This window comes from Lycorma delicatula, chromosome 3 (genome assembly GCF_047948215.1).
Source record: "Lycorma delicatula isolate Av1 chromosome 3, ASM4794821v1, whole genome shotgun sequence".
Taxonomy (NCBI): domain Eukaryota; kingdom Metazoa; phylum Arthropoda; class Insecta; order Hemiptera; family Fulgoridae; genus Lycorma; species Lycorma delicatula.
The window spans coordinates 50,055,197-50,080,661 of record NC_134457.1 but is presented as its reverse complement, the minus strand read 5'-3'; the positions used below and the strand labels follow the sequence as shown (position 1 = coordinate 50,080,661).

The 25,465-nt window shown below is 31.1% G+C and overlaps 1 protein-coding gene across 3 annotated transcripts in view; it reads left to right on the top strand.

Annotated features, from left to right (window-relative positions):
• LOC142321586 (uncharacterized) overlaps positions 1-25,465 on the top strand; it is a 419,684-nt gene that overhangs the window by 108,292 nt on the left and 285,927 nt on the right. For all 3 annotated transcript variants that reach the window (XM_075359798.1, XM_075359799.1, XM_075359797.1), the window contains exon 3: positions 23,890-23,963. In XM_075359798.1, coding sequence (XP_075215913.1) covers positions 23,890-23,963 — 74 coding nt within the window. The remainder of the gene's footprint in view (positions 1-23,889; positions 23,964-25,465) is intronic.

Here is a 25,465-nt window from a genome sequence, read left to right as displayed (position 1 = left end):
ATTTTTCCATAGGAATTATAAGATTGTATAAGGTTCGTATAAGGAAATTTAAACGATGATTTCAAAATTGAAAAACAGAATACGGAATGAAAATGAATGTAGGCAAAAACATTTCAATGAATAACTGCGGAAAGGAATTATTTAACAAATAAAACAATACAGATATTTAGATATTATGTTAACAGAAGATTGCAAAAGTTGAAACGTAATAAAGACAATAATAGCAATGTGTTAGAAAGAATTTAACAAAAAGATAAAAAATTATAAAGATAAAGAAATTATTTTGTAATAAAATGGAGTTAGACTTATGGAAGTGTTCTGTTTGCAGTGTGTACTTCTGTGTGATTATAAAACATTGATTCTTTAAAAATCCCTTTCGGCACGCCGGAAGGCGGAGGTAGATTTCACCGGTGCTAAGCAGGGGATAAAAAAGATTTCCGCCTTAAAGTTAAGAAAAACTTCAAATTTACTCAATACGACAATGGTTGCATGTGAAAAAAAGTTTCACGTGTTTAGCATACGATAAGCCCCCATCTTCTTACAATTCCAGAAAAACTTTGGTCATCCCTTGTCGTAAGAGTTAGTCATATCAAAAATTGTTTCAGACAAAGATTTTAGATAATGTTTAGAAGACTAACGACCATTTTAAACCGATTCGATACTGTGCCTATTAACTAACTCAACCGAGATTTTGTGTCGTTATATTTTATGAATCTATTTGAAAGCGATTGGCGCAAAATTACGGCAGTTATCGTTTCCACAAGAAAGTAAAATATATATATTATGCATTTTTGAATTATATATTCAATATAAATTTACAATAATAAAAAGATTTAATAAATGTTTATATAAACTTTTGAACTGACGGTGGCTTTGGGGTCTGGGGGATGTGAAACGCGAAGATATATCGGATTTTCCGGAAGTCGAATCATTGTACCCATTACAATAGGTAGCTTTCTTATGAAACCTACCTAAAGGAAAGGTTGGAAGGATTTGAAATGTGGACATTGAGGAGATTTTTTCCTGTTTAGCCTCCGGAACCATCGTAAGGTATTACTTCAGAAGATGATTGAAAATATGAATAAATGTAAACGAAGTGTGGTCTTGTACAGTCTCAGATCGACCATTCCTTTTTTACACGGATTTGAATACTAGATCGTGGGTACCGGTGTTCTTTGGTGGTTGGGTTTCAATTAACCGCACATCTCAGGAATGGTCGAACTAAGACTGTACAAGACTATACTTGATTTACACTCATATATACCATCCTCATTCATCTTCTGAAGTGTTATCTGAAAGGTAATTACCGGAGGCTAAACAGGAAAAAGAAAGGTCGACCATTCCTGAGGTGTGTGGTTAATTGAAACCCAACCACCAAAGAACTATCCACTACCTAGTATTCAAATCAGTATAACAGTAATTAACTGCCTTTACTAGGATTTGAACCTTAGAAATTTCGACTTCGGAATCAGCTGATTTGCGATGACGAGTTCACCACTAAACCAACCTGGTGGGTTACGTAGAGAAGATTGGAGAAGATTATTAAATAAGTGTACATAGAGTGAAAAATGAAGAAGACTTTTAAGTAAGACTGAACGAGAGTAGAAGCTTAATCAGAATAAGAAATATACCTCAAATTAAATTAGAAATAATATACCATTAAGACGAGAAAAGTTGATTAATACGATAATAGAAGTATAAGGAGAACGTGCAAAAAAGGGAGGCTGAAAGAATAAAAATTATAGATAATCTAAAAGGAAATATACAAGTTATCAACATTTAAAATGTTTAAATGCTCTGTGTATTGGAGAATGGAGACGACTTTATGTAAGACACCTAGAGTTAGGGCAAAATCCGCACGATAATAATGATTTCGATTAACAAAAAAACGTATTTTAGTAGTTTGTGTAATGTTTCTCCCTAGTGATGCGTTTTTATTAATTTGATAATATAATTATCAAATTATTCATTTCGTTTACGAATCAATTTTGAATACTGTACTTATTGTTCGTATATCACACATATGTTTGCTTTCTGATGAATTAATTTGTTTGACTAATATGCGTTTAAGCTCGGTTGTGGTCGTTTGTTGTACGGGTTTATTGATCTAAACTTCATTGTGTTTATTGTGAGTCACTTTATTTAATGCCACTACTACAACAAAGACGAAGCGACCGTTGTTTGACACGTGTCGGGATGCAGGCCAGGTCAGGGACGGATGTAGTAGTATAGATTGAGATGGGATGGATGGAGGAAGCGGTTACGGCCGGGTAAGTTGATGAACCGGGCGGGGTAAAATAATATCAAGTGACACGACTGGATCCAGTTGCGAGTGCATTTCTATTTGCAAGGTGCATGCCTTAGGGTCTCTATTCACATCGCTACACACTATCACAAACGAGCAACGAGCTCGTATAACGGGTTTCTGGTTGATCTTTGTGTATACTTTTGATCCGGGCCACTGTTCACCCGTTTATTGTACCGGTGTATAAAAACAAGTTCGATCGTCTAAGCAGTATTGTACTTTTCCTTCCTTAAAAAGATTTACTTTGTTTTTCTCTTTCCCCGTCTTGCAATTCGTTCAAATAAAAAAAAAAAAAAAAACCAGTTAACGGAATAGATTGTAGGTTTCAACTTCACAAGCTTGTAATAGCTATATTAATGATTTTTTATTTTCATTTTGAACTTCGTTTTTTACAATCCGTGCAAAGGTTCAGTATCTATTCGAACTTTTAATAAACCAGCAGATTATTTCTAGCAGTGTAAAAAAAAAATTTCTCCAAAAAAAGTGTTTGTACCATTAAATGAACTTACAGAGTGCAACGTAGATTATAGTTTTTGCGAATGCACCCTTTTTTAAATTAGTACTTTTTTTGGCTGACTGCTTTAGTATTCTTTGTCTTGTACTTTACTTATACATTTTTTACACGAGAGATGAACGAATGAGCTATTTTATGTTCAAGATTTTTTTCTTTGTACTTTTATTACTTTTGTGAATTACGGTTTTTTCTAACTAAAAATACTTTTAAAATACACAACTGTTTGGTCGCCGTTCCTACCTTTTCTATATCTTTTAATAAATTTTCCATATGAGTAATGATAAATTTACTGTTGTAATATGTAATTTATTTTTAGTTTCTTACAAGTGAGATTACATAACCTAACCAGTGCTATATTTGGCTTAAATCTTTTTTGTTTAGAGATCTAACGCTTGGTTAACCATAAATTTGTGGTTGTTTCAGTTTAACGGTTTGTGACGTATGTACTGATTAAAAAAAGGATTACTACCTTATTATTTTTTCATATGGTGTAGCGGTTTGCTTAGTTTTTGTCCTGTTAGGAATACATAATAATTCATATTTAATTTATGGGAAAGTGCTTTGTACAACAGTAGGATGGTTGTGTCTAATTTTATTATTAGACAACGGAATTTTTTATTCCGGAACTGTGAGAATATAAGGTAGTTGTATGAGAAACTTAAATTTTCATTTTATTTCAGACGAACGTATTATAGGTACAACCATTATCTGTATGTTTTATTTGTGCACTTACTGTGTGTGTATATTTTTTTTTAATTACAAAAATAATTAATAAATTTAATTCTAATGTTTATGATAAAGTCGGATTTTATAAAATAGAATGTGGTGACTTCTATATAGGAATTACAATGAAAAATAATAATTTCATGTACACTTAAAAGTTATAAATTTAATACAACAAATATTGATTTACGCCTAATCAGATTAATATAGATAAACTTGATATTTTGATATGAAAACTTGCAAATATTACAGTTCAATAACAATATATTTAAATCCCTTATTCTCTAGAAAACGCTCGTAATAATACAAAACACTCTTACGCAATAAGATCGAGTTTTCGTTTCTGACACCCTCACTATTACGTAGTCAGAAACCCACTGATTTTCAGAGTACGAAGGCACATACGTTCGATTAACCAGAAGACCCTCGCTCACCATTGTGACTCACTGCTTAAGCGGCAATGAAAAATACACCAATACACAGTCAACATAAAAACTCAGTTTCCCCCCTTAAATTGAGTGTAACTAAATACAACTCGACCAATCTTCATCAAATTTTCACGTGCACAACTTCAGATACACTGCTATATTGTATTTAAATTTCAATGAAATAGATTTAGATGTTTTGGAGATTTCCGAGGCATAAAATTTTATAGATAAGCATATAAATATATATATGTAAGGAAACTGCAATTTAAGTGAATGGTATTTACGTATTCCTCGTACATGAAAACGTAAAACAAATCCATTTTCGCTCCCCTCCCACCATGCGACCGAAAGTAATTCAGCTTACTTTTGGTAGCATAACTAGCATCGAAGATCTAATTATTGAACAACTCAAATTTGAATACGATTGGATTAGGGAAATAATTTATTTTAATTTAAATAATTCAGATTTTAATGAAAATATATATCCAAATTCGAATTATGATTTACAAAAACAGTAGTTTCATTATCTACAGATTATAAATATACTCGTAGTAAAAGTTTTCATTTTCTTTCGGTAACTGAATTGATAAACAAAGATTATGTTTGAAATTATTGAAAACAAACAATTTTAAATTAAATTTCGTAAAACCACGTTCAAATAAAACATATTACTGCGAAAGTATTCAACATCGTACAAAAACAAATTGAGTAAAGTATAAAAGATTAATTTTATTAATAGTTTACTGTCTGGACACAATTTTCCAAACTATTTATTGATATATTCCCTGGCAGTCTACATAAAACACTATTTTATTACCGAAGGGGAACAATAATATGTTACTATACACCATCTGTCCCAATCTTCCTTATGGCTGTGACGCATGTAAGGCGTCTGAGGTTTGCGTCTCCGGTCAGACTTGATTCTTTGAGAGTAATGTTGTTAATGTACAATCAACCTACAGTGAACAAAAGAATAAAGGAGTGAACAAAATAAAAAGGGGTCACTTCTAAGGCTGAATGTTACCTGCAATACGGTGAGTTTATTCTGGTGCTATAGAACCGCATATTTGAATAAGTAAAAGGACAATGGTAAATCACTTCACTCAATTTTTCTGACAAGCTTGGCGACGGATGCATGTTTTTCTTACTGTTAAGTGTAATTTTTAGGTGTGATTCGTATCTGGTTGCCTCCTATTACTGGCACATAACATACTTTTATTGTACATTATATTATTAATTTATTAAACATTAGGAATGTATTTATTTTAATATTCCTCTTGTTATTAACACCCAGTACTCGGTTAAACGTAAATTATATCCATATTATGAAGCGGATAATTTTTTTTGCTAGCCAAATCCTTCCAAAGTTCAAGAATAGATGTAACATGTACAGACATACTTGTATGTTGGTAGCAAAACGTTTTGCAAAAAATTATCTCCCATCGTACTTAAGATTTTTATTTTTCAATCAGCGGTAACCAAACTAAATTTTCAAACTGAAATTAGTTGTTCTTCGGTTTAAATCAAGCGTAATTAACATTAAAAAAAAATCTGATGTGGACACCACATGACTTCCTTGTACGTGTATTGAACTATATACCCACATTATTTTCTGTACTTCATTTAAACTTATTTCGTTTGAAAGTGAGATACTATCCTCCAATTCTTTATTAAAGAATTTTTTTTTGTTATTGAAATATTATTTATTGTAAAAACCTTTTTACCATCACAGGTTAACAATTATTAGTAAATCAATATTTAAATTAAAAAAAGAAGGAAATGAAGTCTGATTCGAACCGATGTGCCTTCCCTTTTGAAGATCCAAATATTTCATTAATTATACTTTTATTTGGCTGTAACTCTGGAACCGATGAAAATAAGTGTACCACTTATGATATATCGTTCAAAAGCTCTCGATGAGGGCTTATTATTGGAGTTAAGAAAAGTCCAAAATCAATTTTTTTTTTATTTTGGGCTTCTTTGGACACTTTTCATCCAGTCGTTTCCAATCAAAAGGGGAGATGCGCAATTAGATGTTACAACAGTCCTAAATTCAAAATTTTAATATTCTACGGCTAATCGTTTTTGAATTATGCGAGATACTTACGTACAGATGTCACACCGAAACTAGTCAAAATGGATTCAGGGATGGACAAAAAGAATATTTCCGTTGAAATCTGAAAACCGAAATTTTTTTGCGATCACACATTCCTTTACTTCGTTCAAGGAAGTAAAAATTTATCGGATCAACTGAAGATTCAATCTACAAAACCATTTTACTTTAAAAATAGAATTTTTTCGTGACGGAATAAATGCCGCGTGTAATAAAAGCTGTAATTAATGCACAGATGCGTACTAGAGCAAGTAGGAAGAGTTAAGACAACTAAAATACTTCAAGAAAAGAAAAACATTCCTGTAAATATAACACAAAGTTCAATGATTCTAAAACTGTAAACTTTCTCAGTTAGTTTGTTTTTACTATACTTTTCTCCTTTGGCTCCTTTAGTAATGCCAATCCGGAAGTACACTTGGTGAAATTCAAGTCGTCTGAAGCTCTCTACGCTTTAACTGTTACATAGAATATTGGTGGCCATTCCTTTCATTATCAGCACTATTCAGAATTAATCTTGACCATTTTGTGCCGTAGAACTTTATGTTAGCTGATCTGATATCAGGCCCATGTTTTGTTGATAATGCAAAACTTTTCTCTAGAAAAATATTTGTCTGTGCCAAACATCCTAGATAAAATGAGGAGTGAAATTTTCTGTTCTCTTCTTCAATGAGAAAAATATATTTATTTATCATCATGCCAATCAGTGAAATATAAAAACGTTTTTGCCGTAAAAAAAAATCCCTTTCGGCACGCCGGAAGGCGAAGGTAAATTTTACCAGTAGTAAGTAGGAGATAAAAAAGATTTCCACCTTAAAGTTAAGAAAAACTTCAAATTTACTCAAAAAGATAATGATTGCATGTGAAAAAAGTTTCACATGTTTAGCAAACGACAAGCCCCATCTTATTACAATTCCAGCAAAAGTTTGGTCATCTCTTGCCGTAAGGGTTGGTCATATCAAAAATTATTTCAGATAAACGTTTTAGGTAATGTGTGGAGGACTAACGACCACTTTAAACCAATTCTATGCTGTGCCTGTTAAGGGAAGTATGACTTTGTTGTCTTCAAACCCCATTTTTTCCAACCCGTGAGCCAGTGGTTGGTGATGCAAAGAATAGTAGGAACTTTAAACGAGTTCGATATTTTAATTAATAAGAAGGTTATAGTGATATTTTATTTTTTTGAAAAAGCCCCCTCCATTTCCCCCATGGTCCGATCTCTCATGGTCCACCCCCATTATGGCATCGAACCCCCTTGGTCCGATTGCCCTTTGAACTCGACCGAGATTTTGGCTCGTTATATTTTCATCATCATTTTGGTAGTGACTAGCGCAAAATTACGGCAGTTATCAAACGCGAAGATATGTCGAAATTTTCCGGAGGTCGAATCATGTTACCCATTACAACAGGTAGCTTTTTTATGAAACCTACCTAAAAGTCGCGCTGTTCAACATAAGGTTGTAAACAACATACTGTCGGAGAAAGTAAATCGTCTGTTGTATCTCAACTAGTTCAGGTGATCGTTACAGCCATTATCGAAGAGAATGAGTTCAGAATGTTTTTCAGTCATAAATCAGCCTTATAACAGTGAGAAGACACCGTTATTTCCATCAGTACTTCAAAACCGTTATCGTATACAGCTTACTTGGCCTAACGGTAGAGGTCTTTCTTTCATGGAAAGTGTTTTTCCTTATTCTAAAGACCTGTGCCTTAACGATAAAAACGAAAATCATATTGGATTGGACCGGACGTGTTGGAATCGCGTAAGAATTACCTGAATATCACTTGAAAAATTTTCAACGATCAGTAAAAGGAAATTTTTGCGGAAGATTGTATGCGATTAGTGTTCTTCGCTTATAATGAATATCTAGAATAATTATTTTTTATTGTGAAAAATTCCGCCTTTTTTCATATTAAGTATAAAAAAAATATTTTGAATTTTATTTTTGGTTGAAATTTTCCGAATTATTTTTTTATTTATTAATTAGTACTGGTTTCGTTTAAAATAGTCGCTTTTAGTTTCAAATATATTTTTGTGAAGTATTTTAAATCATTACATGTTATTCATAATGAAACAATATTGGGAATGTAATTTAATTTTTACATTCTGTTTGATGATTTTTTTTGATTTTTTAATATTAACCTTATCATTCGTTGAATAAAATGTTGTACTTATGTGCGTAAAATCTTATATAAGGTAATTAAAAATGTAATAAATTCATGCCAAAAGTAATCTTTAAAGATTGATCCATTTCTGGTGTATATTGTATATTAACAAGATGCCATTAGTGGTGGAAGAGATAGGCTTGGGTTTAGCGAGTGGGGAATTAAACTTGCCGTGAAATTTCACATCGAAGCCCACCCGGTATGGTAGAGAAGCAGGGCTATAAAAGTATTCCTCCCTTTAAAGGGAGAGTAAAAGCAACCCACACGCGGCTGCTTTTATTGTTATGTTAATGATTTATGGTTAAATAATCGTGTCAAAAAGCATTTTGACTTCGGGGACTCATAAATTTAATTTAATAAAATCACCTTCAAGCTTCTCTTGTTTCCTTTCAAAATTTTTGTTAAAATAATATACTTTTCCATATCATCCATCCACCTAATCATACTTTTTTTTTAAACTTTTTATTACAAGTTCCATTAAACAAAACAAGGAAAAATGGTATTCTCTCTTTTTTCTCAGATCATTAATGATGGTCTCATATTTAATCCTTCATGCTGTGTAGCTTCATGTCTAGCGTCGGACGGATCAAGTAATTAGGTTTGTCATCCCCTTTTTTCTGAAGAGCAGACATGCAAAATTAAGAGAGTCAGTACCAGTTTCGGTTCATCGCAGGATTTTTTTTTACTCGACACCAACCACATCTTGTGAGTGTGTTACAGACCTATCATAACCTGTCTCTAATAGGAAACTAGCTCTCATTAGTATTTTGTAATGCACATGTTTGTATTTTTTTTTTTTTTTACATATAATAGAAGATTTTCAAAAAACGCAAAGTTATATAGGTTAAATCGATGTTCTTTTTATTCTCTTTGAAATTCAGTAATTTGCACAGACTTAAAATCTATCTGTCGTGCAATTTTTAAAGTTTGCTTGTTTCTTTATCCACTCTCAACAATTTTAAATGTTATAATGAGTTTATTCATATTTATGGTTAGGCTTCAAGACTACGAAATTTGAGTTAATGTTTTCATGAGGTTTTGTAGATGTATTTTACATCTACAATAAGTTCTTGTACTAATTGAATCTTGTTTGCCTGGAATACAAGATTTATATTTTTTTAATACTTTTTGTACTGATCACCTAGATAAATTATTATTTCATGCAATCGCTCTTACCAATTGTTTTATATTAACAGAAATTTCTGGTAATATTTGTTCTTCAATACCTTCTTCATCTGTAGTGGGTCGGCCAGGCCTTTTATCATCTAAAACGCTGCCAGTGCGTTGAAATTAGTGCCAGGACTGCGATCCTGGAAATTGTACGATTACATTGCCGTCCATCAAATGCATTACCTGTTCCTTTATGTTTTTATTTCTTCAAATAAAAATGCTATTTTTGCTCTTTCTTGATTTGAAAAAAAACGATGTTTTATTTTATCCAATAGTTTTTCCGTAGATTATGGTTTTTTTTTTAATTCAAAACTTTAAACTGGCATATAATTCAGCTAACTGATTTGCAATTCAGTTTAAAACTTTTTAACCTAAATTAAGTTTTCTCTTTTAAATTTTGATTTCTTTAATCTTTTTACCTTTTATTATTTTTTGACTTTTGCAATTTCAATTATTTTAAGCTTGCTAATAAGAAAACCACAAAAATTTCTTTCAAGAATAACATTAATGCAGTTTCACCTTCAACATTTGTTAGATACTTATCACAAAATCAACAATGAATATAAATTTTGAAAAATGTTACTTTGTTTAATTGTTGATCAGCTGTTGACATTGTCAAGTCATGAAACAAAAATTACTTTCTTAAAAGTTTCTTGGGAAATAAAATTTTATTGTTAAAAAATGAATACATTAATTATTTTTAATTTAAGTCTAAGTATAATTAAAAGAAGTATTTTTAAAATGTTAATAATTATTTTTTTCAATTTTTAATTAACGCTATGACATAAGTAGTCCCCATTTGGTTTAAATAGTCAAAATTTAACTGTTTCGATACCGTTTTTCTTGTCTCGCAAAGACCTTTAAAACAAGGTTTCACACGACCATATGTCCCATTTAAAACTTTGGAGCCGCCCCTGCTCACTATATATATATATATATATATATATATATATATATATATGAGAAGCTATAGGAGTAAAAATATAAGAAATAGATATAGGAAAAGAAGGGATTAAAGATTTGGAATGAGGAGATAGAGGCAGCATTTAAAGAGAAGAATGACAAGTATAATAGGTATTTAGGTATCCAAACAAATTACAATAAAGAAGAATACAACTCGAAATTCAGATTTGTTAACAAAAGCTCTTCAACAATCATGGAAAAGATTCATTGAAACCATTGAACATGATGTGCACGGCAGACAGACTTAGGCATATAAAGTTATGAAAGTCCTTAACACAGCAAAGATGGATCGAATGGTGAATTTAAACAGAATTTAGCAAAAGAATGAATTTAGCAAAGGTGGCGAATTTAAACAGTATAAATAAGGAGGACTGTGACTACTCAATTTAGAGTATTTGGCTTTGAGGGGAGGGGGCTATCAGGAGCGGCTCCAAAGTTTTAAATCGGACACATGGTTACGTGATCAATTTCAGTATACTGAACTTTGGTATGATGGAACAGAAAGAAATTATAATCATACTAATTGTCAGGATACTGTGTTGTGGATGATATAACTTTAGAGGAATTGTCTGAAGCCTAAAAGGAGCAAAAAATCGGAAGGTTCCAGATTAAATGGTTTAAATGTGGAACTTATAAAGTTTGGAGGAATTTCGCTGCATTTACGTTTACTACACTCGATTAATTTGTGATGGAAAAAACTTCATAACATTCCCAAGGAATGGGCACAATTTAAAGCGGTTTCATTATACAAAAGGGGCGCAAGAACAAATACAGATAATTACAGAGGCATTAGTTAGCTAGATACTTCATACTAGAATAATTAATAAATTGAGGCACATGACGAAATCATTAATCCTGGAAGAACACATAGGTTTTCGGGAGGGCAGATCATACCCATTTTTTACTTTAAAACAATAAATGCAATTTTACTTAAAAACCAGTAATATCCGAGAGAAGAAAATACAACCTTGAAACCCACATAGCATTCATCGATTTCATTAAAGCATTTAATTATGTTAAGCACTTTATTTTATGGGATATCCTCGTAGCTAGAGGATTCCCAGCACCCTTAATTCAAGTCTTGAAAGGTCTGTATGAGGAGACAATGATTGTGGTTGACGTGGACGGTGCCCTAACGGAGGCCATCCTATAAATAAGGGTGTTCGACAGGGTTGATATACGTCGCCGACGTTATTTAATATATATGTTGTCGACATGTTGCGTACATGGAAATTGTGGGTCGACTCTGATATACAGCTCACAGCCGACACTTTGATAAACTCTATTACGTATGCTCATGATAAAGTTTTGAATCAGGAAAATGAAGACGAATTGCAGAAAGGGGTATTTCTGTTGGGGAAGATTGGAAAGAAATATAATTTAAGGATATCATCTTTGAAAACTTGACCTAAGACCTTTAAAGGGAAGAGTCCAAGCCGTACAAAGATAGTGATTGACCAAGTAAAGCACTGTAAATATCTGGGCAGTGATCTGAAGTAAGTGTTCGATAATGATGCATTTGAAAAACTTAGCAAATTTCAGCAAGTATGAGGGAATATACTTGCATCTGAAAAAAAATAGTGGATAGCCCCACTCCATTATCCGGTAGGGATCGTGAGTACACACCAAAAAACTGGGTAGCAGAATTCAGGGGGTGGAGATGAGGTTTTTACGCAGTGCATGTGGTTGCACACGGAAATATAGAATCAGGAATGAGGACAGAGGAAGAGAGCTTTCAGTACAACCTTTATACGATAGAGTAAAATACACAAAGGTGGTGCAACCACTTGGGGAGGATGACGTGAGGGTATTAGCAGCTACCTTAGCTTATCAACCTGTGGGAACAAGAGATGTAAGGAGATCGAGTTAATGATGGGTACCGGAATAGGTCTAGACAACCTAATCCCTGTAAAGAAGATATATTATTCAACTACGTCAAGAAAAAATTAAAAATAACTTTTCTGATAAAAGTTCTCAACTATAACATTCAGTTTAAGAGTAGTCATGAATTATGTACATTCAACAGAATTGAAAGTAATAAAAGAAATATTACATTTTGTTTTCATGAACGCATACATAATATAGCACTTCAAATAAAATGAATCTTCCAAAACTAATTCAATACTGCAATTTCACGTGTTACTTATACTACGCCTCATTACACATTCGTACAATTAAAATTAATTTAGCTTTAATAATACGAAGTAATTTAAAGTCTGTGTGAGTGGAACATAGAATAGTGTATTATTAAAATTGCAGTGCTGTCATTTATTACAATAAAAAGAAGATATTGCAGTCATAATGTTTAACAACCGTAGGACAACCAGTAAAAAATGAAACATATAATATAACACATTTTTTTATAATAAGATACTTTAAATTATCATAACTTATATAATAACATGCATTTAATTAAATTTAGATTGCAAATTGACTAAATTATTTTTAGTTTCGTTGCTTATTAGTAAAAAAAGAAGTTCTAATTAAAAATATAAATGTAAACGGGCTTTTGGTTATAAAGATAAAACTGTAGTGTACATTTCGGAAAACAGAAAGGCAGTAGTGAAGGAATAAAATTCAGATTGAGTATTAAAGCTTTAAGAAAGTAAATTAATTAAAGTATTTTGAACTGTGATGTACAGGAACTTTTTAAATAAATATTAGTTCTAATTATCATATAAGTATCGCTAATATATTTGTCATTTCGGAAGCAAAAAACTTAAGTCAGGGATTGATATAATTGTAAGTCGAAGATTAAAGAAGGTATAATTTTTTTTTTGTGGTTCATTTATTAAAATTAAAATTACTGTGTAAAATAAATAACATATGAGACAAAAAACGAAAATAATTTGATATAATAGGTAGTTTAAAAAGTATTGAGCTTTTGCGCACGAGATAGCGTTAAGCTGGATTTACACATGTGGTACTGTGCGCGAACTATATCGCTACCGTCTCGTGACTATTTCAAATGAAAAACGATCTAAACCATTTGAAAATCTTAGATGGGCTGATTTACACACGTAGGATTGTACGCATACCATGTTCAGACGTACGCTCTTTGACTAATTCGAAGAGGATTCATCAAGGTCTTAAAAGACGACAGTCCGACAATTAATCATTTTTCTTGCCAGATTTGTAACATTTCCATTAATATTTGCTTGCACTAGGGCCTCATATCGTATCAACTTGTCATGGCAGCTTTACTGGTCCTTCAAAATAATCACTGAATTTTTTACTAACTTCTATGGCTTCTGTGGACCACGGCCTCCGACATTCGGAGTGGAAGTAGGTCAGCTTCCGAATCAAACGAAAATTCAAAATTGTATTCGTGAAGGAAGTTGTATACACACAAGCAGCGAGTGTAATCTTTTTCCACGTTTTCAGGTTTCATCTGTAAACGGCCGTAGAATACTCGGAATCTTTGCACCACTTGACCAAAAGCATTTTCTGAGGTACGCCGAGCTCTTGATAGACGATTATTAAACATTTTTTGATTTTCATTATTCTGCGAAGAAGATTTTTGGTAGGGTCGCAGTAAATATTTCTTATGCGGGAAACCTTCGTCTCCCACTAGCACAAAAGGCAATGGATCTGAAGTTCCTGATAGTGGTTTTGGTGAAGGTAAATGCAGTTTTTTCACCGGAAAAAATTGTTTTTCGTCTGTATTGCATTTGGAAAAGTTGTTAATCTCAAAAACACGGACAACTTTTATTTAAACAATTTTCTTGTACGATTTACCGTATTGCAGCTGTAGCTTGTGAAAGTGTGAAAATGTTGTGAATTGGGCGCCCGGTCGAAATTGGTCTAGTCCCTGAACAATGCCGATCTCCTCGGCTACAGTAACAATGGGACCGCTGCATTGCCATTGTACCGCTATAACTCTGGAATGCTAAGTCGTACAAGAAAATGGTTTCAATAAAAGTTGTCTGTTTTTGAGATTAACAACTTTTCCAAACGCAATACAGACGAAAAACAATTTTTTCCGGTGAAAAACCTGAAAAACACGTTTTTTACAACTTCAGCGCCACCTAGTATTTCAATTTCAAATTATACGGCATAACTTCAAATACATTAATTGTAGAGGAGAATGTCCTCTACATTTTTTGTTTGAAAAACTTTTCTCTAAAATGCATAGATTCAGAGAAAAACCCATTTCAAAAACGTTTTGAGTTTTTTAAGAATATATGGGAGGGGGATGTTAAAAATCTGGAGTTAAGCTTCCCTCATCACCCCTAACGCATGGACAAAAGATCAATCGGTAGGTAAGGATTTTCAAATACAGCGTATTTTGATGACAAATTTGCCTCTACTAGTTGAAAAATGAAAAAAAATTCTCTAATTAAAATTTAAAATGCATTTCAAAAATGGTGGGTGATAGGAAGATTCTGAGTTCATATTCGTTTTCAGCATAAAAAACAGATTAAAATCGTGTATCGCATGTTAGGAAAAAAAAATTTATCAGTGTAATCAACTCTAATAACAATAAATTTAACATATTATTATAATAATAAATAGCATACAACAGAATAAATTAATATACTACTTTACATTAAAAAATCTACATGTATAAAACTGTAAATAAGTGAATGCTAAAGATGTATAAATTCATAATACTATTCAGTAGTTTTATCTTATGAGTATTTCTTGTTGTCTTATCATTTTATCTTACGTTTTTTTTTATTTCTCCACTAAGAAATTTTTTTCTCATTTTTTAGATTACGAATTTATTGTACTTTACTTTATTTGATTTCAATGTAAATTTAAATAATTTTACGTTCTGGTTCTATGTATTTTTTCTTTTAGTCTATTTTATTTAACTTAATTTTTCAATTTAGTTTCTTTTTTGTATCATGTTAGAAAAATCATATATTTTTATTTAGTTAAATATTGTATCTTTAATTAGTTATTTTATTAATCATCCTGTTTTAATATGAACTCGCGGCTAGCGCTCAAGGTTTCTTTTGCTACCTGCGCTTGCGTCAAGGATAAATATGTTGAATAAAACTGTGTATGTATTTTTCAATTGACAATAAATATTATAAATTACAAATATATGCGCATAGTGTTTCAACAACAATAATCGGAGTTCGAATCGAGCGCACAGAACGATAAATGTAAATTGAGACGATCGAAGATAGTTACGACACGGTAGCGATACAGTGCGCGCACGGTACTGCATATGTAAATCCACCTTTACTTGGCAGGTAAGCAGTCAAGACATTGCCAATGACCTAACCATCCATCACCAAACAGTGTTAAACCATTGGAGAAAGTTGGCTACAAAAAGAAGAAGCTCGACGTTTGGGTGCCACATGATCTACTCAGTAAAATTTACTTGATCGAATTACTAACTACGAATCTCTGCTGAAATGTAACCAAATCCAGCCATTTCTGAAGCGGTTAATCACTAGTGATGAAAGGCGGACAACCTTCGACAACAATGAACGAAAAAGATCACAGTCTGTGGCAAAGCTCATACTGACGCCCAGGAAGGTTATGCTGTGTGTTTGTGGATTGGAAAGGGTTTCATACATCCAGAGTTGCTGCCCCTGCCAGGCAGAACGTTAGACTCGGACTTCGTACTGCCAACAATTAGCGCGATTGCACTTAGCAATGCTAAATAAACGGCCTGAACTGGTCAACAGAAAGGATATCTTATACCACACTGACTACGCCAAACTGCATAAATCTTTAATGATCTGTCAGAAATTGAGACTATTCGATTGGGAGGTTTTAATGCATCCATCGTACGGCCGGACCTGGGACCGTCAGATTATCACCTGTTTTGGTATCTGCAGAACTCCCTGAATGGTGTTAAGTTAGTTATAGAAGAAACCTGTGAAAACCACGTGTGACAATTTTTTGATCAGAAACCGTGTAAATGAGGCCTAATTTTTTTCAAAAGATTATCATTATTAAATGTATGGATTTTCTCTCTTTCTTTCATAATAAATAATTCAATGTATTCCTTTAAAGTATTGACAATATATTTATTTATTATTTTTTGTGTATAATTCATCTGCAATGAAGTGCTTTTTTCTCCGTTCATTATAATTCATACGCGGCTCTCTCTTTCACACACACACACACATATATATATATATATATATATATATATATATACACACATACACATACACATACACATATATATATATACACACATACACATACACATATATATATATATATATATATATATATATATACACATACACACACAGTTGTATAGGTGGGTATGAATTATTATTAGGTAATTATAATTAATCAATTTCGTGATGAATTTCTCTACTTTTTTTATTATTATGATTTTCTTATTTATTTTTAATGATTTAATGTTTTCATAAATATTAGGGATTTTTTTCTCGTTTAATCGTTTTCACCCTCTTGTGTTGAAAGAAAATTGTTTCTTTAGCGTTATGTTTTAATTTTGTTTTTATTTTATTATTATTTTTTTTTTTTAAATAAAAAACCAAGCAATTTGCGGTCATCTTATTTTATGTTGTTTAATCTTGGTGTAAGCGACTTGCTAATAGTTTTAGGGTGTGTTAATTTCTTCTCATTAAAATTTTTTTTTCAGAGTTATTATCTTTCTTCATTGTATGAGTGCCCTATTTATTTTTTAATCATCATTAACTGACTGAATCATATAATTTTTAGTTTCATATTTAATAAAATAATTATTTTTGTTATTGTAATGATGTTTTCTTTTATAAGTATGTTGTTCTTTATACAGATATTCAATTTACACTTAAGGCGTTCATTGAGGTAAGAGTTTAGTCTATTGCGTTAATGTTTCTGTTTGATTTAAGAAATGAAGTAGCTCAACCTCCTCTTATCATTTCCTTTTCAATTTTTATAAATCATTGCTACGTAGATTACGATGCTGTTAAAAATATGCGAGTTCGAAATTTGAGGTATTCCTTTACACTTTTTTTTTAAAAAGCGTTTTATCAACAAAAAAAATGTGTCTATAATTTCAGAGCCTTCAAATAATATTTTTATGGCAAACAAAAAAATAATAATAATAATGATAACATTATTATTCAGTCCATTGAAAAAAGGGTTCAAGAGAATATTTAATAATCATTCTATCAATTTTTTTTGTAAGAACCAAATAATGAATTGTGATCTTGATCGCAAAGGGTTCAACTTTTCTTTATACCAGAAATTTTTGAATGACTAAATTTTGTCGATGGAATGATAACCAGGGTCGTACAGATATTTTCAGAACAACGTGTTGTAAAATATAGTTTCAGACCAAACTGGGCATTCTCCATAGCGTGAACGATTTTTAAGTTTAATTAGCATTAAACTTTCATCGCGTTCGTTTAATAAAATTTCTCGTGTAAATTTTTTAGTTGATTTCTAGATAGATTAAACACAAAACGATGTCTTCATGACCAAAACTTGTAAAATGTGGTAATATCCTTTAGAGTTTTCTATATAGTTTTCGTTGAGTAACAATTTTTTAAGGAAAAAAATTAAACCTTCATTGAAATGTGTTAGGGATGACTACACATTATATTTAACTTATCGGCACATTTTTTTCCTGTTTACCCTCCGGGAATCACCGTTAGGTATTACTTCAGAGGATGAATGAGGGTGATATGTATGAGTGTAGTCTTGTACAGTCTCAGGTCGACGATTTCTAGATGTGTGGTTTATTGAAACCCAACCACCAAAGAACACCGGTATTCACGATCTAGTATTCAAATCCGTATAAAAGTAACTGCCTTTACTAGGTTTTAAACGTTCGAACTCTCGACTTCGAAATCAGCTGATTTGCGAAGACGCGTTCACCACTAGACCAACCTGGTGGATTGGTACATTTAATATTGTAGTATCTAAACTTTTTATCTTTGAAAATTTTATTTTCCTCTCATTTGTACCTATATAATACCCCGTTTTAGAAAGAATTATTCTTAAAACGTTTCTACGTTCCAGGCTATAACGATGTATGCTGCTGCAGGAGTGCTAGCTGTAAAGGGAAAGTATATAGATCGCTCAAAAAAAAAATCTTAAAAGATTAGTGTTTTGCCCGAAATAAAATTTGAAATTTCAGCAAAAGGTTTTTTCGTACAAATGTTGAAATTTTTTTTTATCAATTATCATAAATTTACGAAAATTTTGATGTAATATTCTCCCAGTCTCCAAAAAAATGACTATATATTTTTATTTTTTTAGCTTCAGAAAAGTAGTTAATGAGAGTTCTTTTGCATCTATATTTTCTACATCAATGTGCCTTCAAACCACAATAAAAAGCTTTGCCCATCACACTGCAAAATCTTTTTAAAAATTTATTTAAAATTTAAATCCATCTCGCAAGTTACCCATTGCGTATAAAATGTAAAAATTTTAATTGTTTGATAGCCCTTACTCTTCTTGATCAGAAAAAGTAGCCAAAACTTTTCATCTTCCTAGAAAATTATAACTTTTTTTATTCATAATTATGTCTGTATCATTATATTTTTTAAACAATTAAATTTTTTTAAAATTATTATCGCCACTTAAGAAATATTTATTTTACCGGGATAAAATTTATTTTACGGGAGTCCTCAAAATTATTTTTTCTCTCGAATTATCCAATTTTTAATCATTAAAAACAGTCCGCGGATGCATAGACTCCAAATTTTTGAAAAGTCAAAAACATATTTTTTTGAGATTGTGATGCTAATCACAAATTTACTATTTACAATTTTTAATATACAAATATTAAAAATATTGGTTATTATTTTCTTTTGTTAAGCATCTTGGCTTCAAAACTTAAAATTAAAATATTTTAATATAAACACGTAATTTTTTTTTATTTTTTTACAATTTTGTACGAAATAAAGGAAGTAATCCAAAAAATTGGATTTCGAAATTTTTCTTAACTGCAGTAATCAGCCCTTATTGAGACCTTTTCAACGATATAAGCGGTACTTATTTTCATTGGTTCCAGAGTTATAGCCAAATAAAAGTTTAATTAATGAAATATTTGAATTGCACAAGGAGATGGCACATCGGTTAGAATCTGACTTTACATTTCCTTTTTTTTTACTTTAAATATATTGATTTATTAATAATTATTAACCTCTGATTGCAAAAAAAGTTTTGCAATAAATAATTCAATAACAATAAAATATATATATATGACAAAATATCAGAAGTTATCAATTTAAAAAAATTATGTACATCGTACATCACTTTTTTTTGTATATATATACATTTAAAACAAAGGAAATCAGATCTGATGAAACATCTGATTATTGTTTAGAATTAATTTAATAAGCATTTGGCACCGTTGGTATTAATACAATTGCAAAATTAAGTTCCACTTACACAATTTGGTTATTTGGAAAGTAGAAACTTAATTTATACATCTGATTATTCGTTTTTGTTTTCATTTTGTTGTTGGTTACATCATAATAATTTAAAAAAACATAGTATTAGGTAGATATAAGACAAATTTATTTAAAGAGTAATAATGGTGCTTTTACTCTATCCTAATATTTCAGGTAAGATTGTTGATTTAATAATTCTATAAATATTTGATGTTAATAAATAATATTTTAGCGATTGTGTAACTGTTCACGATATAAAAAATTGGAGGATCGTATCTCACTTTCAAATGAAATAAGTTTAAATGAAGTGCAGGAAAAAATGTGTATATGTAATTTAATAGGCGTGCAAGGAAGTTATGTGGTGTTCACATTAGATTTTTTTTTTGTCCTTGTAGTTACAGTTAAACATACATATAGGCTATGAACTTCTCGGTAATGTAAGAATTCCAACTCGGGTTCATACATCTAAATCGGTTCAGCCGTTGAGCTGCTACGGTGGAACAAACATACATATACATCCTAAAAACATTAGATCCAATCCACATCCGATTTTTTTCTTTGAACAAATTAATTCTTTTTTTAATTTCAATTTTTTAAATTTTTCTTCGTTGGTATGAAAAATATTAGAACTATAATTTTTAAACATAATTACGCGTCATTTTTAATATTTTTTAAACTGAAGTAAGTTCTGACATCGAGGAAACAAATTCCCAATTCTTATATACTGATTAAGTTTAATCTCCACCAATATTCGGTCTATTATTTTGCGTACAACGATCAAATTATAATTTTATGCTAAAATTTTGAAGAAATTAATTAATGTTTAAAAAGGAACAATTTAAAAAATTATTTCGGTGTAATATCTAAGCCGAATCTTAGTCTAATCTAATTTTATTGAATCCACGAGTTCTCATTTTTGTCCGGGCAAGGTCTTTGATAACCCCCTTGATGGTAGTCGATTTATCATGCTCAGCGGTTAGAACTCGATTCTAACAAAGTGTAGTATGAGTGAATGTACTCTCCGCTGTTTAGAACATTCTATGACCAATTGCTTTGTATGCAAACCGAGAGATTTGCTACGTGTTAGAATACTTTTATTTAAATACTTTTTGTTATAAATGATATGATTTTTTTTTCATTACCCTAACAGTGGACGATATTATAAGATAATATCAATTTTTTGTTATAAACAAAAGTTTTGTTTCAGTAGGGGTCAATATTAATTGAACCCTGTTAATATATTACCTTGGATTTAATTTAACTAAATTGTAATGTATATTTCAGTAGGGGTCTTATGTTATTATAGAACAGTGTGAAACGTCGCTAGTAGTGATTTTAACCATCTATACAAGCGAGTAGGTTAAATGAGTGATCGCTGAACTAGTTATTTTTATCATATTTTTACACTATCCTACTATTTTGTTGAAAAATCTTCATTTCTTCATGATTTTTGAAGTTGTTTTCAATTCAAGGTTGATTTAAGATGTATGAAAATGTATTCTCCTTATAAACAAGAGTTAATGAAAATATCGCTCTGGGGAAATCTCTGTTTTCAGATTTAGTAACTGTCCACCGCAGTTTCGTATTCATCTGTTGTTGGCATAATATGCTTGTTAATTATAATTGTACAAATTTTATCATGTCATTTATACCGGAAGTAAAGGGGTTGCACATACAACCGGTACGGTTATTCTTCCTCTGAACTCATTGCGGTTGTATATTAATTCATTCCGGTTTTTCATGTTTTTTTAAAAGCTTATAGTCTATCCCTAATTTTTTAGGGGTTAGTTGCAAAGCTGTTTTTCCATCTTCAGAGTAGGAGATTTATTCAGTTATATTTTAGAAATAAAATGGCGAGAAGGAGATAGATCGTATTTCTTGGAATATCTAAATTAAATTATTTTTTAGGAATTTATTTCTTCTATTTAGATTAAATTGCTTGTTTTTTCGAACAATAAGTAATTATAACTAAAATTTCAATTTATTGATAAGATTTATATTTTTATGAATGACTACAATAGAAGTGGCAGGCAATACATTGACTGTTTTTTTCCAGGTTATCTGTTACGTAATATCACTTGAAATCATTTATCTACAGCTATTATAGGAAATATTATTTTAGCTTATACAAAATATATGTAATGCCGGTACATACAGGATGTCCACGAGGAAACCGACATACTTCACAGGTATATTCCTCTTATCAAAATAATGAAATAAGTTCACATAAACACAGGTCTAGAAACGCTTCGTTATCGAGTTACGGCTAGCGAAAAATTTCATCTGAAATATAATTTCCAAAATAAGTCATTTCATTTATTTTTTGTTCAGTTACTTCTTCAGTAAAATATGCCTTTTTTTAAATTTTTGAACAAAGTTATTGTACTGCAAATCTAAACAAACGGTTTTTAGACATCCAGTTTTACTTTGGATATCATGAAACTTACTGGAGATACAGTTCTGGAACCTATTTTATTCATTTTTTAGGTCATAAACCATAGAAACCCACTAATCTCGCCGCTCAATTAACGTCCTAAAAATTACAGTACAACCTCATGCTCAATTCACTGGGGGAGCCGAATTCCGGTAGAAATCTTTCGCTAGTCGTAACTCGCTAACAAAGCGTTTTTATACCTATGTTTACGTGAACTTTTTTCATTATTTTGATGAGAGGAATACCCCTGTGAAATATGTCGGTTTTCTCATGGGACACTCGGTATATGTACACTTAAGTGCCGGTCGGCTTGGATTTTTTCATATGCTGTAAAATTCATACCATCATAAAAAGAAATAATAATACGGTGACTCATCGGGCATCGGCTTACTTTTATTATGAATGAATGAATAAATAAATAAACAGTAATAAAAAAAAATAAATTGAAAAGAATTATTGTATTTTATGAAAAATTGAAGGAAAGTAGGAAACGTGTAATACTACGTGTTTCCTATTTACGTAATTAGTCCATTGTTATTAATCATATTTGAAAGGAAAATCTTAGATTCTGGTTTTCGCTAGATCGGGTCACTAGAAGCGGAACAAACCATTGACTCTTCGTTTAAATCACAGTCGATTTAGTTTAATTGGGTAAATTTAATAAGAAACGTGGTGCTGTCTGCCAGTATCTTTATGTATTATCACGTATTACCGAAAAAAATAACCCGTATTTTCAGTAGTTCTGATATTGGCCCGTATGTGAATGCATATGAACAAATAAAAACATATTTTACCACGTATGGTTTATGAAATGGTTAGTATTTTGTTTAAGATTTCTTTTGTTTTTAACTTTCCGTAGAAATTCTTCTAATAAACAAAAACAAAAAACTTTTACTATAAATATCTGAATTTGTTTTGAGTCATTTAGAAGGATTGCGGATTGGAATTTATTTTCCAGTGATGATCTTTTCTATAATGATATTCCATTATAGTGCAGTAATGTAGTTTTTAAGTTAAGTGATGAAGTGATAGAATAATAATAACACAAATTAAAAATCATACATTATCTTAATCTAGTAAGTATGTTACGTAATTTAAAGTTAAATTCTCATTCTTTGAGAAGCCAAACTATATAAGGTTTTATCATAATAAAAGTTTCGTGTACGATTATATAACTTTAATAAGTTGTAAAATGTTTAGTTTTCCGTTTGCTTTTTTAACGGATTATTTAAAATTTCTGAAATCCCTTCGGATTAAAAAGAAAGCTAAAGTAAAGTAGCAATAAACATCATCAGAATATTTCCTGTGACCCGTTTTTATATAGATTTGTCTATAAATTGAAAAATTTCATATGGTGCTATCCGACACAATCGAATTTCATTCCTTATCGTGTCAGCTGTAAACCATTTCCTGGCGTGCTTATTGTGTATTATAGTGTTTCAACTTGGTTGGCTTAGAAATTGCCATTTCTGATTCTATTTCTGACTATAATTTAATCAGTATTGAAAATAACAACTTTATTAAATTTTTATTAGTTTTAAACGGTTTAAATTTGTATTTCTTTATACTTTACAATGCTCTTAGTCTATTTAAATTGTTGAAATGGTTATTATGGATCTGTATTTCCATAGTCCTGACTGTTATACTGTTACAGTTTTATTATTTTTTCATATAAATGAAAGAAATTTATAAATCTCATTGTGATTGTAATGTACTGGAATGATTTTAATTTTCTCTTTTTCTCTTGCAGAGCGACAATAAATGCCATCGCTGCGTATTTAGATGCTTTTCAAAAAATTGCAGATGCTGCTACTAACACACGAGGTAAGCGTTAGCAAATATTGTTAATAAAACAAAGAACTGGTCAGGTTTCGTGATAATTCTCGTCATTTTTATTAATATGATTTTTTAAAAAAAATACATTGTATGTTTAAACTGTTCCATTTCAAAAGTTAAAATGATAAACATACTTTTTTATAATGAAAGATACAAAAAAAACTGTGATAAAATCTATCTGTAATTCTGGGAAAGGTTATATAATGCATCGGAATTATCTTCGTTTAGTATAAGAAAGGATTATGATATGTAGATGGCGAATATTGTTTGGAAATGCAAAGTTATCATTTTTAAGGTTGTAGGATTGATATTCTGCTTGGAATTTGTAGTATATTTCTTTAATGTAACACATAGCAGGAAGAAAAATGTTATTCGTTGATAATACATTACATAGAAGTGTTATTACAATTACTATGAAGAAAACTTTATGGTAGAGTAACAATGATTTATTTCACGCTAACACTTGTGAGTTATTAACTACATGTATGTTTTTAAAGTACGTAAATTTGTTTACTTAAATTGAATTAAACTTGAGTTACTTAGGAGGAGAAAATTATTGCCTATGCTTAGTTTAGGCAACGTCATACACTAGAGTATAAGTTATAGATTTTCCTCCTCTACCATCTGTCAGCCAGTGGCGGCTAACGTAGGCACTGTGGAACTGCAGCAGCTCCTATTTTCACTTGATATTATATATAACATTCAATATAATGAGCCCTTCTTTTCTTTAAATCTTTCTTTATACTTGTACAATATATAATCCTTAAGCTTAATTTCAGTAGCCATCCCCCAGCTTATGAAAAAGATACAAAATTTCTGTGTACGGAACTGTACGTTTCACAGTTCCAGTGGCGTGATGTTTGGCTGTTATGGCATGCGCACATAGGAAGCTACACGCAAGGCTGCGAGGGGGGAGAGCACTGTCGCTCCTGCAGTGCCGACCCTGGCGTGCTGGTGGGAGTTTTTTTTACTCCGCGTGTGTACGGAACGTTCCTTGCTCGTTTCCTTTTCTAGTTTAGTCGGTGGAAGGAATATGAAAGCGGCATAGTTGTTTTTTCAGTAGTGATGAGAAGATGGCGGAAAGCAAGAGTTCTTTTATTGCCAAATCTGTCCAAAAACATGCTGGAAGGGCAAAAGAGAAAGTAATTAGTAAAAACTAATTATGTATTTGTTTCTGTGTACGTAGAAATTTAAATTAAGAACCATTGGACTATAGTGTTTTTAAGCTAAAGTTATTATCTAATAATAATACTTTCCTTCTTTTTCTCTTTAGCCTCCGGAACCCTTAAGGTATTACTTCAGAGGATGACATGTATGAATGTAAATGAAGTGTAATCTTGTACACAGTCTCAGGTCGACCATTTCAAAGATGTGTGGTTAATTGAAACCGCCAAAGAACACCGGGTATCCACGATTTAGTATTCAAATCCGTATAAAAATATTAATCTAACAATACTAAAAAATACTCTCTGTATTGACATTTTATTATT